This window comes from Dendropsophus ebraccatus, chromosome 4 (genome assembly GCF_027789765.1).
Source record: "Dendropsophus ebraccatus isolate aDenEbr1 chromosome 4, aDenEbr1.pat, whole genome shotgun sequence".
Classification (NCBI taxonomy): Eukaryota; Metazoa; Chordata; class Amphibia; order Anura; family Hylidae; genus Dendropsophus; species Dendropsophus ebraccatus.
Genome location: NC_091457.1, coordinates 148,426,460 through 148,441,097, shown reverse-complemented (window position 1 = coordinate 148,441,097; position 14,638 = coordinate 148,426,460). Strand labels below are relative to the sequence as shown.

At 43.2% G+C, this 14,638-nt stretch overlaps 1 protein-coding gene across 4 annotated transcripts in view; it reads left to right on the top strand.

The window, feature by feature from the left end:
- The window catches only part of FAM78B (family with sequence similarity 78 member B), a 63,938-nt gene extending 51,921 nt beyond the window's left edge, over positions 1 to 12,017 (top strand). For all 4 annotated transcript variants that reach the window (XM_069968962.1, XM_069968963.1, XM_069968961.1 and 1 more), the window contains one exon: positions 11,318 to 12,017. In XM_069968962.1, the coding sequence (XP_069825063.1) occupies positions 11,318 to 11,840 (523 nt within the window). In that variant the 3' untranslated portion in view covers positions 11,841 to 12,017. The remainder of the gene's footprint in view (positions 1 to 11,317) is intronic.
- Positions 12,018 to 14,638: the final 2,621 nt, after the last annotated feature.

Sequence of the window (14,638 nt, the reverse complement as noted above, 5' to 3'; positions counted from 1 at the left end):
TCAGATTTGTCACACACAAAATGAAAGTGGAAAAACACCCTCCAGGCTGATCCACCTTTGATGTAATGTCCTTAAAAGAAGTCAGACTGAGGCTGAGTATAGTGTGTGTCTCCACGTGCCTGTATGACCTCCCTACAAGGCCCGGGCATGCTCCTGATGAGGTGCCTGTATGACCTCCCTACAAGGCCCGGGCATGCTCCTGATGAGGTGTCTGTATGACCTCCCTACAAGGCCCGGGCATGCTCCTGATGAGGTGCCTGTATGACCTCCCTACAAGGCCCGGGCATGCTCCTGATGAGGTGTCTGTATGACCTCCCTACAAGGCCCAGGCATGCTCCTGATGAGGTGTCTGTATGACCTCCCTACAAGGCCTGGGCATGCTCCTGATGAGGTGCCTGTATGACCTCCCTACAAGGCCCGGGCATGCTCCTGATGAGGTGTCTGTATGACCTCCCTACAAGGCCCAGGCATGCTCCTGATGAGGTGCCTGTATGACCTCCCTACAAGGCCCGGGCATGCTCCTGATGAGGTGCCTGTATGACCTCCCTACAAGGCCCAGGCATGCTCCTGATGAGGTGTCTGTATGACCTCCCTACAAGGCCCGGGCATGCTCCTGATGAGGTGTCTGTATGACCTCCCTACAAGGCCCGGGCATGCTCCTGATGAGGTGCCTGTATGACCTCCCTACAAGGCCCGGGCATGCTCCTGATGAGGTGCCTGTATGACCTCCCTACAAGGCCCGGGCATGCTCCTGATGAGGTGCCTGTATGACCTCCCTACAAGGCCCAGGCATGCTCCTGATGAGGTGCCTGTATGACCTCCCTACAAGGCCTGGGCATGCTCCTGATGAGGTGTCTGTATGACCTCCCTACAAGGCCCGGGCATGCTCCTGATGAGGTGCTTGTATGACCTCCCTACAAGGCCCGGGCATGCTCCTGATGAGGTGCCTGTATGACCTCCCTACAAGGCCCGGGCATGCTCCTGATGAGGTGTCTGTATGACCTCCCTACAAGGCCCAGGCATGCTCCTGATGAGGTGTCTGTATGACCTCCCTACAAGGCCTGGGCATGCTCCTGATGAGGTGCCTGTATGACCTCCCTACAAGGCCCGGGCATGCTCCTGATGAGGTGTCTGTATGACCTCCCTACAAGGCCCAGGCATGCTCCTGATGAGGTGCCTGTATGACCTCCCTACAAGGCCCGGGCATGCTCCTGATGAGGTGCCTGTATGACCTCCCTACAAGGCCCAGGCATGCTCCTGATGAGGTGTCTGTATGACCTCCCTACAAGGCCCGGGCATGCTCCTGATGAGGTGTCTGTATGACCTCCCTACAAGGCCCGGGCATGCTCCTGATGAGGTGCCTGTATGACCTCCCTACAAGGCCCGGGCATGCTCCTGATGAGGTGCCTGTATGACCTCCCTACAAGGCCCGGGCATGCTCCTGATGAGGTGCCTGTATGACCTCCCTACAAGGCCCAGGCATGCTCCTGATGAGGTGCCTGTATGACCTCCCTACAAGGCCTGGGCATGCTCCTGATGAGGTGTCTGTATGACCTCCCTACAAGGCCCGGGCATGCTCCTGATGAGGTGCCTGTATGACCTCCCTACAAGGCCCGGGCATGCTCCTGATGAGGTGCCTGTATGACCTCCCTACAAGGCCCGGGCATGCTCCTGATGAGGTGCCTGTATGACCTTTAGCATTGTCCTGCATTAGGAGGAGCCCGGGACCAACCGCACCAGCATATGGTCTCACAAGGGGTCGGAGGATCTCATCTGGAAGCACATGGAGGGCTGTGTGACCCTCCAAAGAAATGCCAGCCCACACCATGACTGACCCACTGCCAAACTGGTCATGCTGAAGGATGTTGCAGGCAGCAGATCGCTCTCCTCGGCGTCTCCAGACTCTGTCACATGTGCTCAGTGTGAACCTGCTTTCATCTGTGAAGAGCACAGGGCGCCAGTGGCAAATTTGCCAAGCCTGGTGTTCTCTGGCAAATGCCAAGTGTCCTGCACGGTGTTGGGCTGTGAGTTTAACCCCCATTTGTGGACATCGGGCCCTCATACCATCCTCATGGAGTCGGTTTCTAACCGTTTGTGCAAATTTGTTGGCTGCTGGAGGTCACTTTGCAGGGCTCTGGCAGTGCTCCTCCTGTTCCTCCTTGCACAAAGGCGGAGGGAGCGGACACTACGCTGACAGAAACAGCAAACCTTCTTGCCACAGCTCGCATTGATGTGCCATCCTGGATGAGCTGCACTACCTGAGACACTTGTATTGGTTGTAGAGTCCGCCTCATGCTACCACGAGTGTGAAAGCACCACCAACATTTAAAAGTGACCAAAACATCAGCCAGAAAGCATAGCTACTGAGAAGTGGTCTGTGGTCCTCACCTTCAGATTTACTGAGTGTGTTCTGCTAATTGCATGTGACATTGATTGTGATTGATTGATTGTCAGTCAGTCAGTGTTGCTTCCTAAGTGGACAGTTTAATTTTACAGAACTTTGATTTACTTGGAGTTATATTGTGTTGTTTAATTGTTCCCTTTATTTTTTTGAGTAGCGTAGTTATTGCTAACCTGTTTGAAGACCAGTTGGTTATTTTGGAAACCTGTGTATTTATTGGTCTGGAGGACCCAGCATTTCAGTAGACTTAAAGGGGTACTCCAGAAACAAATTTGTTTTCAAATCAATTGGTGTCAGGAAGTTATACAGATTTGTAAATTACGCTTATTAAAATATGTCATCTTCCAGTACTTATCAGCTGCTGTATGTCCTGCAGGAAGTGGTGTATTCTTTCCAGTCTGACACAGTGCTCTCTGCTGCCACCTCTGTCCATGTCAGGAACTGTCCAGAGCAGTAGGTGTTTTCTATGGGGATTTGCTACTGCTCTGGACAGTTCCTGAGCAGAGAGCACTGGGTCAGACTAGAAAAAATACACCACTTCCTGCAGGACATACAGCAGCTGATAAGTAATGGAAGACTGGAGATTTTAAAATAGATATTAATTATAAATCTATATAACTTTCTGACACCAGTTGATTTGAAAGAAAAATAAATTGGCGGAATTCCCCTTTAAGCCTTTTCTCTGTGTTTCCACGCTGGGATATGAAATTCTGGCCGAGCTAATTGAGTAAGATTATGTGCAGGTGGATATGCTGGCGTGTATAAATAGCGGTGGAGAACTCCGAGTTGATCCAACACTTGATTAGACGGCAGGGAGGGGGTCCTGTTTACTGGCTACATGACGGGAAAGATATGACAGCTCCGATATTATTCCAGAGACAGGGGAGTCATTAACATATCACAGCGCTGCTAGGTGAGAAGGTTAAACCGCCTTGCAGGCAGCGCTGGATGCCATCTCATGCCCCATCTCTGTAGCTGCTCATGAGTTTCCTCTTCATCTGCTCTCTTATAGTGGATCGTAATTAAACCCTCATTGTCAGTCTGATACCAGGACGGCCATAGCTCTCCTTTCTCTTCGTTCACTTTGGCCCCTTCTTTGCATTATGGGTGAATGATTACTTTACTTTGTGCATTTATATTATTGGATGCGGTTAGCGGAGACAGGGAGAGGGCAAGCAGCTGTCGATGTTAGTGTAAGACTTAGTGTGGTGGTCGCCTAGAGACTGTTCTCTAGGAAAATGTGTACTGGGCGGAAAAGTTGCTTAAAGGGGTACTCCAGCTAATTTTTTATCTTTCACATCAACTGATGTCAGAGAGGTATACAGGTTTGTATTTTTCTTTCTATATAAAAATGTCTGCCAGTACTTATCAGCTGCTGTATGTCCTGCAGGAAGTGGTGTTTTCTTTCGAGTCTGACACAGTGCTCTCTGCTGCCACCTCTGTCCATGTCAGGAACTGTCCAGAGCAGTAGCAAATCCCGATAGAAAACCTCTCCTGCTCTGGACAGTAGTGGCAGCAGAGAGCATCGTGTCAGACTGGAAAGAATACACCACTTCCTGCTGGACATACAGCAGCTGATAAGTACTGGAAGACTTGAGATTTTTAAATAGAAGTAAATTACAAATCTCTGGCACTTTCTGGCACCAGTTAATTTGAAAGAAAACATTTATTGGTGAACCACCCCTTTAAAAGCCCTATTTACATTTAGCAGTTAATTAATATTATGAATAATTTGTGACACTGAAAAGAATACACCACTTCCTGCAGGACATACAGCAGCTGATAAGTACAAGAAGACTTGAGATTTTTAAATCGAAGTAATTTACAAATCTATATAACTTTCTGACCCCAGTTGATGTCAGAGAAAACGATTTTTGCTGGATAATCCCTTTAAGGCCAGAGTCACTTTTTGCATTCTAATTCCTGCCTCTTTTAGAGCTTCAGAGTCCAGTGGGCGGTCCTACTTAGTGATTTGCAGCTATATCTGAACCAGGAAGGCTGCCAGTCACCAATAAGACCGCCCACCGGACTCCTAAATCCAGAATGAGAAGGAATTTTAATGAATTACAAAATATATAGAATTTTCCCCTAGAACTCTAACCCGCTGCCCACTGCGTATTCCATGGGAGGGGTTCTTTTTAATCCAGTGTTGGAAAATGTTCGCTCTTAACCAAATATTGTAATTCTAACAGAAGAAAACTTTCTCATTTCTAAGTGGAGAAGTTTATGAAGTTTGAGATTCGTAGCTGATTGATTTAACTCATTTATTTTACATTGTAATTTCCAGCATTGCTTTTATAATGAGAAAAATTAAAAGCCTTCTACCGCTAAGAACTGAATGTTCCCTCTTACCGCTTAGAATTGCATGTTCCTTTTCTTCATGGTCTATGGCGTATGAAGAAAGATTCTACAGAATAGCTTCTAAACCCCCCTTTAATATATAAAACAGCCAGTAAGTGTGATGTACAGTAGAAGACTATGGGGGGGGGGGGGGGTATTGTATTATGGAGGCGCTGCCTGCTTGACCTTACATTGGTAATCACAGTAATGTGGAGGGAAAGGGTGAGTACGCATTATACTCAGTATTCATGAAGCAGTATCTTATTGCAGTGTATGGGGCGGCCATGTTCTATATGATACTTGGTTGCATCTATCTATCTATCTATCTATCTATCTATCTATCTATCTATCTATCTATCTCCTATCTATCTATCTATCTATCTATCTATCTATCTATCTCATATCTACCTATCTATCTATCTTCTATCTATCTATCTATCTATCTATCTATCTATCTATCTCCTATCTATCTATCTATCTCCTATGTATCTCCTATCTATCTATCTATCTATCTATCTATCTCATTATCTATCTATCTATCTATCTATCTATCTATCTATCTATCTATCTATCTCCTATCTATCTATCTATCTATCTATCTCCTATCTATCTATCTATCTCCTATGTATCTCCTATCTATCTATCTCATTATCTATCTATCTATCTATCTATCTATCTATCTATCTATCTATCTATCTATCTCCTATCTATCTATCTATCTATCTATTATCTATCTATCTATCTATCTCCTATCTATCTATCTATCTCCTATCTATCTATCTATCTATCTCCTATCTATCTATCTATCTTCTATCTATCTCCTATCTATCTATCTATCTATCTCTCTATCTATCTCCTATCTATCTATCTATCTATCTATCTCCTATCTATCTATCTATCTATCTATCTATCTATCTATCTATCTCCTATCTATCTATCTATCTATCTATCTTCTATCTATCTATCTATCTATCTATCTATCTATCTATCTATCTCCTATCTATCTATCTATCTTCTATCTATCTATCTCCTATCTATCTATCTATCTCCTATCTATCTCTCTATCTATCTATCTATCTATCTCCTATCTATCTATCTCCTATCTATCTATCTATCTATCTATCTATCTCTCTATCTATCTATCATCTATCTATCTATCTATCTATCTATCTATCTATCTATCTCCTATCTATCTATCTATCTATCTATCTATCTATCTATCTCCTATCTATCTATCTATCTATCTATCTATCTATCTATCTCTCTATTTATCTATCTCCTATCTATCTATCTCCTATCTATCTATCTATCTATCTCCTATCTATCTATCTATCTATCTATCTATCTATCTATCTATCTATCTATCTCCTATCTATCTATCTATCTATCTATCTATCTATCTATCTATCTCCTATCTATCTCCTATCTATCTATCTATCTATCTATCTATCTATCTATCTATCTATCTCCTATCTATCTATCTATCTATCTATCTATCTATCTATCTATCTATCTATCACACTTCTCAGTCCACCATCCAGTTGCTTTATCACATGCAAGCTTGGGCATATTCATGTATGACTGTGCTGTGTATGGATCGTTCTCCTCTTGACCAGGGGATCTTCTCTTGCGGGTTTTACCGTCTATCGATAAGTAATCTGCAGAGGAATCCACAACACTAGCAATTGTTTGCAAATTTTGACTCCACCATTACAGGGAATCTAGCAGAAACGTCACCTACACTAACCTGTTATCAGGGGCAGATGGGGTAAACCAGCAAAAAAAAACAAAAAAAAAAACTAATATTTAAAAATCTCAAGCCTTCCAGTACTTATCATCTGCTGTATGTCCTGCAGGAAGTGGTATATTCTCTCCAGTCTGTCACCTCTGTGAAGGAGCAAATCCCCATAGAAAACCTCCCCTGCTCTGGACAGTTCCTGGTATGTACAGAGGTGGCAGCAGAGAGCGCCGTGTCAGACTGTAAAGAATGCACCACTTCCTGCAGGACATGCAGCAGCTGATAAGTACTGGAAGATTTGAGATTTTTAAATAGAACAAATCCTGCAACAAATCCTTATTCCTTTTCTTCAGATAAAACAACATATTGCCAGTTTAACAATCCAAAACACAGGCCTGATAGCATGTGGATGAGAGTTAAATTACTTGTGCACTACTATACCCCGCTGCAGATTTTCCATGCACAAATTCTTGTTATAAATCTGCAGCATTTCTGTCCTGTGTGAATGTGTCCTATCCTACGCCTCGTATTGATGCAGCTTTAGGAGTGACTGGAGTACAACATTAGAGATGATGCAACCGGAGCATGTTCGAGTCCCATCAATTGGTATTTGATTACCGGTGGTTAAAAACGTTGGATTCAGCCCTAGGAAGTCTGGGAAAATATGGAGAAGGCCATGGGCTGTATCTAAGTTTTCTGGCCGATTAGACTTTTACATTTTCTTATGAGGATGTGGAGGTGTCACATAGAAATAACTGGGATCCCCCTGGAGAAGATGGCAAAGAATAGTAGAGAAACAGGTGTGAAGAAGCTTTTCCCACATGACTCCCTATAGATGTATTATGGTATATATCCCCTGAGACGTTCCTCAGCTCCTTATAGTGTTTGTATACCATGTACTATCATAGTTGTGTGAATCACTAGGAAGCTAAAACATTCTGGCACTTGACATGGAATAAATTTCCTTCATTTAGAACCCATTGTTTTGGTCCCATAGATATAACAATTACCTTTATGTAAATCATTACGCGTTATACAATTGTCGTCTCGTTCGGAACAATAGACGAGCTTTTCTCTCATTAACCCTCCGCCTACTGGTGACAAACATGTTATTAGATTACTCCGTGCTGTAAGGTGTAAATCGAGACTCTGCTCTTCACCAGCCTGGAGATTAGTCCTCTCTGCTGACACCTAGTGGCCTATAGGGAAAATTGCAGTTTTACATTATTGATATTTGAATAGTCACGAAATAATAAAAGGGCAGCCGCGACTACGTTCATGTTCACATATCTGTCAAACAGTATTGTAAATTAAGATAGAATTGGCTAAATATAACATTTGTAGTCCACCCCCGTGCGCTGTCTGGGTTTGCAAATGGAAAATCTGCTGCGCACACAGGAGCAGCAAAGCGAATGAGATGTGATCAGATCTCAACAAATGATGCAGAATTTTTTTTTCCCCCATATTTTTGAATTTGCACCTTTGTGAATCTTTTTCAGTCTTCTGGTGCTCCCATGGCGGGACCTTCTACCTATGTGTTGTGTTGACAGATGTGGCCATTGCAGCCATTGTGTTGGCTAGTCCTTGCTGGGACACCAGGGATGTCTCTGCAGACCAGCTGTTCTCTTAGTGGAATCTATTGAATAAAATCTTCAAATCTGTGACACTTGAGCTTAGGAGGAAAACATGATTTTACTTTGCAAAATTGGGAGTGTGGGATTTGTTGGACCACCATTCTGTCAAACAGCTGATTGGTGAGGGTGCTGGGTGTTGGCACTCTACGGATCCCGATGTAGACTACGTCTTTTGGAAACAAAGCACATCTACCAAGCAATTTGTTATTTGCAATATTGTTATTAGAAATATTTTCCAAAATTTTCCGAGTTGATCTCTCTCTCTCTATATATATGTGTATGTGTATATATTATATATATATATATATATATATATATATATATATATATATATATATATATACTACCGTTTAAAAGTTTGGGGTCACCCAAACAATTTAGTGTTTTCCATGAAAAGTCACACTTCTTCACCACCATACATTGTGAAATGAATAGAAAATAGAGTCAAGACATTGACAAGGTTAGAAATAATGATTTGTATTTGAAATAACATTGTTTTTACATCACACTTTGCTTTCGTCATAGAATCCTCCTTTTGCAGCAATTCCAGCATTGCACACCTTTGGCATTCTAGCTATTAATCTGTTGAGGTAAGCTGGAGAAATTGCCCCCCACGCTTCTAGAAGCAGCTCCCACAAGTTGGATTGGTTGGATGGGCACTTCTGGCGTACTATACGGTCAAGCTGCTCCCACAACAGCTCAATGGGGTTCAGATCTGGTGACTGCGCTGGCCACTCTATTACCTATGATAGAATACCAGCTGCCGCTTCTGCTGTAAATAGTTCTTGCACAATTTGCAGGTGTGTTTAGGGTCATTGTCCTGTTGTAGGATGAAATTGGCTCCAATCAAGCCACTGTCACACTCAAGCCATGTCCACTGGGTATGGCATGGCGTTGCAGAGTGATAGCCTTCCTTATTCAGAATCCCTTTTACCCTGTACAAATCTCCCACCTTACCAGCACCAAAGCAACCCCAGACCATCCCATTACCTCCACCATGCCTAACAGATGGCGTCAGGCATTCTTCCAGCATCTTTTCATTTGTTCTGCGTCTCACAAACGTTCTTCTTTGTGATCCAAACACCTCAATCTTGGATTCATCCGTCCACAACACTTTTTTCCAGTCTTCCTCTGTCCAATGTCTGTGTTCTTTTGCCCATCTTAATCTTTTTCTTTTATTGGCCAGTCTCAGATATGGCTTTTTCTTTGCCACTCTGCCCTGAAGCCCAAAATCCCGCAGCCGCCTCTTCACTGTAGATGTTGACACTGGTGTTTTGCGGGAACTATTTAATGAAGATGCCAGTTGGGGACCTGTGAGGCGTCTGTTTCTCAAACTAGAGACTCTTATGTGCTTATCTTCTTGCTTAGTTGTGCATAGCGGCCTCCCACTTATTTTTCTACTCTGGTTAGAGCCTGTTTGTGCTGTCCTCTGAAGGGAGTAGTACACACTGTTGTAGGAAATCTTCAATTTCTTAGCAATTTCTCGCATGGAATAGCCTTCATTTCTAAGAACAAGAATAGACTGTCGAGTTTCAGATGAAAGTTCTCTTTTTCTGGCCATTTTGAGCGTTTAATTGACCCCACAAATGTGATGTTCCAGAAACACAATCTGCTCAAAGGAAGGTCAGTTTTGTAGCTTCTGTAACGAGCTAGACTGTTTTCAGATGTGTTAACATGATTGCACAAGGGTTTTCTAATCATCAATTAGTCTTCTGAGCCAATGAGCAAACACATTGTACCATTAGAACACTGGAGTGATAGTTGCTGGAAATGGGCCTCTATACACCTATGTAGATATTGTACCAAAAACCAGACATTTGCAGCTAGAATAGTCATTTACCACATTAGCAATGTATAGAGTGGATTTGTTTAAAGTTAGGACTAGTTTAAAGTTATCTTCATTAAAAAGTACAGTGCTTTTCCTTCAAAAATAAGGACATTTCAATGTGACCCCAAACTTTTGAACGGTAGTGTATATATATATATATATATATATATACACATATATATATTCCCCCATTAAAACATATCCCCCCCCCCCTTCCGGTCAGTGTCAAATCCCAATTCATATACAAAAATAAATACTTATAAAAAGTAAAAGTGCCAAATGCAGTACCGGTGTGCAACAAAAAAATCATGTATACCGAGAAAAACTATAAAGGGAAAGTGCTATATATAATAATATGACATCAAAAGTGATAAGAAACTCTCAATATACTGACCCGAATTAATATAGCTGTGCAGCCATCAGTGCGGGGGAGGGGGACGCTGACGTGATCTCAGTCTCACCACTTAACGCATTTCACTCCTTGTCTTCTCAAAGATTTTTAAGGAACCTTCTGTCATGTCATTATATATATATATATATATATATCGCTTTTCATACTTGAATTTTATAGGTTTACATAGGTTCATATTGTACTTTCACTAAATATATATATATATATATATATATATATATATATATATATATATATATTGGGGTTTGATACTGATCACATATTTGATGGCCCATGATTTTTTTTTTTATACTTTGTGTGATTATTATTTTTTCATGAGTTGTTGTGTACCTACACTATAATTTTTCTTGGAAAGCCCATGTCACCAAGACCACAAGGACTGTTACTTTCATCCATTTCTTCACCCTAGACCTCTTCACCACCCAACACCACCAAGGATATTACTTTGAACCTCTTCACCCTAGACCACCAGGAATATTATTTAGAGCCTCTCCACCCTAGACCACCAGAAATATTATTTAGAACCTCTCCACCCTAGACCACCAGAAATATTATTTAGAACCTCTCCACCCTAGACCACCAGGAATATTATCTAGAACCTCTCCACCCTAGACCACCAGGAATATTATTTAGAGCCTCTCCACCCTAGACCACCAGAAATATTATTTAGAACCTCTCCACCCTAGACCACCAGGGATATTATCTAGAACCTCTCCACCCTAGACCACCAGGAATATTATCTAGAACCTCTCCACCCTAGACCGCCAGGGATATTATTTAGAACCTCTCCACCCTAGACCACCAGGGATGTTGTTTTGAACCTCTTCACCGTCCTTATCACATGCATATCTGTAAACCAACTTGTAGGTCACCTTGCCAGTGAATGTTTTGGTAGCATTAATAATATATTTAATCATCTAATTATTTAATCACCTAATAATATGTCGTTTTCCTTTCTCCCTAGGTCTAGCTGGGAGCTCCCTGACTTACGAGAAGGACGGGTAAAAGCCATCAGCGATTCAGACGGAGTCAGCTACCCTTGGTACGGAAACACCACCGAGACTGTAACCTTAATGGGTCCCACAAACAAAATTTCCAGGTTCTCCGTCAGCATGAATGACAACTTCTACCCCAGCGTGACGTGGGCAGTGCCTGTGAGCGAGAGCAACGTGCCCATGCTCACCAGAATCAAAAGAGACCAAAGTTTCACGACTTGGTTGGTAGCTATGAACGCAAACACCAAGGAGAAGATCATTCTACAAACAATAAAATGGAGGATGAGGGTAGACATTGAGGTGGATCCCACCCAGTTGCTGGGCAAACGGGCCAGATTGGTGGGTAGGACTCAGCAGGAGCAGCCAAGGATTTTAAGCCGCATGGAGCCGATCCCACCTAATGCACTGGTAAAGCCTAATGCTAATGACGCACAGGTGCTAATGTGGAGGCCGAAACGAGGGCAACCGGTAATAGTTATTCCTCCTAAGTAGGACTGGATGGAGTATCGAGAAGGAGAAGAGGAGAACAAGGGACTTTCAAGCTACTTTTCAGCTTCCAGGACGATGCATGGGGATGACAATGCTGACACAGCTCTTTGCAGTGAATATTTATTGCGCACATTTTTGGATGTGCGCTAAAATTTTATACAATTTATTTATTCGAATGAACTTAAAAAAAAAAAAAAAGGCATTTGCCGAAACTGTTTCTTAGTGCCTGTGGCCAAACAGAAGTATAAACAGATGCTCAGTTAATGACTTTCCTATCGGTTAAACTCCTTGTATGCGGTGCTGTTTGCATTTCTAAAGAATCACTTTGGTTGAATGCAGTTCCAGGGAATTTATTAAGGAACGGAACGTGTTGCCTAACCAATACAATGTAAGATTGAAAAAAAGAAAAAATGTGGAGGCGCAAATCGGATGTTTCAGTCTTAAATAAAAGGCAGCGATCGAGCCGAAGATGCCATTATACGTGAAAACATAGCGTTGCCTGAATTGCTAATACATTTCGTTATCAGATGATCCACGTTTGCAGCATATGTCCTCCTAATGGCTTTTTTTAGTTAACGTAAAGATAAAACGTACGTGGATATAATGGGGGAGATTTATCAAACATGGTGTAAAGTGAAACTGGCTCAGTTGCCCCTAGCAACCAATCAGATTCCACCTTTCATTCTTCACAGGCCCTTTGGAAAATTAAAGATGGAATCTGATTGGTTGCTAGGGGCAACTGAGCCAGTTACACTTTACACCATGAGGGAGATTTATCAAATATGGTGTAAAGTGAAACAAGCTCAGTTGCCCCTAGCAACCAATCAGATTCCACTTTTAATTCCTCACAGACTCTTTGGAAAATGAAAGGTGGAATCTGATTGGTTGCTAAGCCAACTCTACTTTACACCATGTTTGATAAATGTCTCCCCATGTTTGATAAATCTCCCCCAATGTGTCTATACAGAGCTGGCTCTAGTGATCTGTAATGCAGGAAATAGAGATAAGCGAACTGCAAGTCTGAGTCCGGGTTTGGCAACTTCTCCGAGGCCAAACGCTCAACATTTGACTCTCTGCGTCTGAAAAAGTTGGTTGGCAGCCCTAGGGCCAGAAAAGGAGAAGTCCTACAGAAGAACAAAAACTGCAGGCAGGCTGGTAGGGGTAGGAAAATAATAAACAACTGAACTCCTCCGGCCTCTGAGGCGCCACCCGCAGATCCTGTTCACATCAGCCAGCATTCATCTTCAGCTGGAAACCGGGTACGTGACGTATCCGGCGTCTTTAGCTGAAACGTCATGGCCTGGCTGAGCAATCGTTGCAGTTACCAATTGGCTGGGCGGGTGGTAACTCAGCCGGGGATGTGAGGTTGCAGCTAGCAGAGCTAGCTGATGTGAACAGGACCCAGGAGTGGCACATCGGAAGCACAAGGACGGGTGAGTTCAGTTGTTTATTATATCCCTGCCCCCACCAGCCTGCCTGCAGTTTTTGTACTTCCATGGGACTTTACCTTTAAATACCGAGCGGGTTCGGAGAAGTTGCTGAACCCGGACTTACAAGAGAAGTCTGGAAAAACTGATAATTACACTGCATGTAGGGGTGTGGGGGGGGGACATAATAAAGAACCTGTACTCACCTGTTCCTGTGCCATTGCAGTACTGCATCACCGGGCTCTATGATCACACTGGGTGTCGTCTTTTCTCCTTTTCTTGGTGTGTCACAAGTGGGATAGGGAGGGAGATAGCCTGCTCAGCCAATCAGTGACTGCAGAGGTGTCCCACCAATTACTGACTGGCTGAGCGGGGCATCGGACAGCCGAGTTGTGACGTAGCAGGAATGGGGGAGATGGAGAATCCCAGTAGGCGCGGCGCTACAAGGGCATTGGGACTGGCAAGTATAAGTTCTTTATTATGTTCCCCACACCCCCCTGTCCGAACTAAACATTTTTTATTGCCCAAGACTTCTCCTTAAAACTTGAAGTTCAGTCATCTCTTGCAGTAAAGAGTAAATGTCACAGAAGGCAGACCTGTGCATTATAAGAGCCATGAGAAGCTCTTAGGGGTCTAGCAGTCAACAAGCACGTCAACTAGAAATAAACAAATTTACCCTGAACGATCTGCATTTGCATTTCTCCGGTGGCTGGAGAAGATGGATGCAGCTCTAGAGCCTTCTCCAGCCACCGGGAGGCAAATGCTGAGGGTTTAGGCATTTAAAAACCAGACTTACTGTAAATTTGCTCATCTCTAGTGATGAGCGAACTTTAAAAAAGTGTCCGGGTTTGGCCACGTGGCCGAAGTCGAACAGTCTGCATTGAACTTCTGGCGTCTACGGCCAATGGCTTTATCCATCTTTTCCAGGGCTCCCTAGGGCGTCAACCAATTTCTCCAGACCGAATGCCGAGCGTTAAGTTCACTCATTATTACTCATCTCTAGTGTCAACTCTTTCCAAAAATAACTTGCAAAAACGTGAATGCAGATCGTGATATGAGACGTCATGTCAGTGGCTGTATGGTGCCCCATACTATAAACCAGTCAGTCTGTGTGCTGCCATATGGTACTCCGGACGGTGTTGTTATACAGCTTTATTCTCTCTTGGGAGCAGTGCTTCTAAAGGGGGGATCTCCGTTATTCACCATTTGATGGGATTCTTCATTCTTTTGGGCCCACATGGAAATGCTTAAATGTCTGTCCTATCAGATTCCATAAGAATGGAGATGCAACATGGTTATGTGCACAAGGCCTAATGTAAACTGTTAAAGGGGTAGTCCATTTTTTAATAGTTCACCAAAAATGGGATAGTTCAA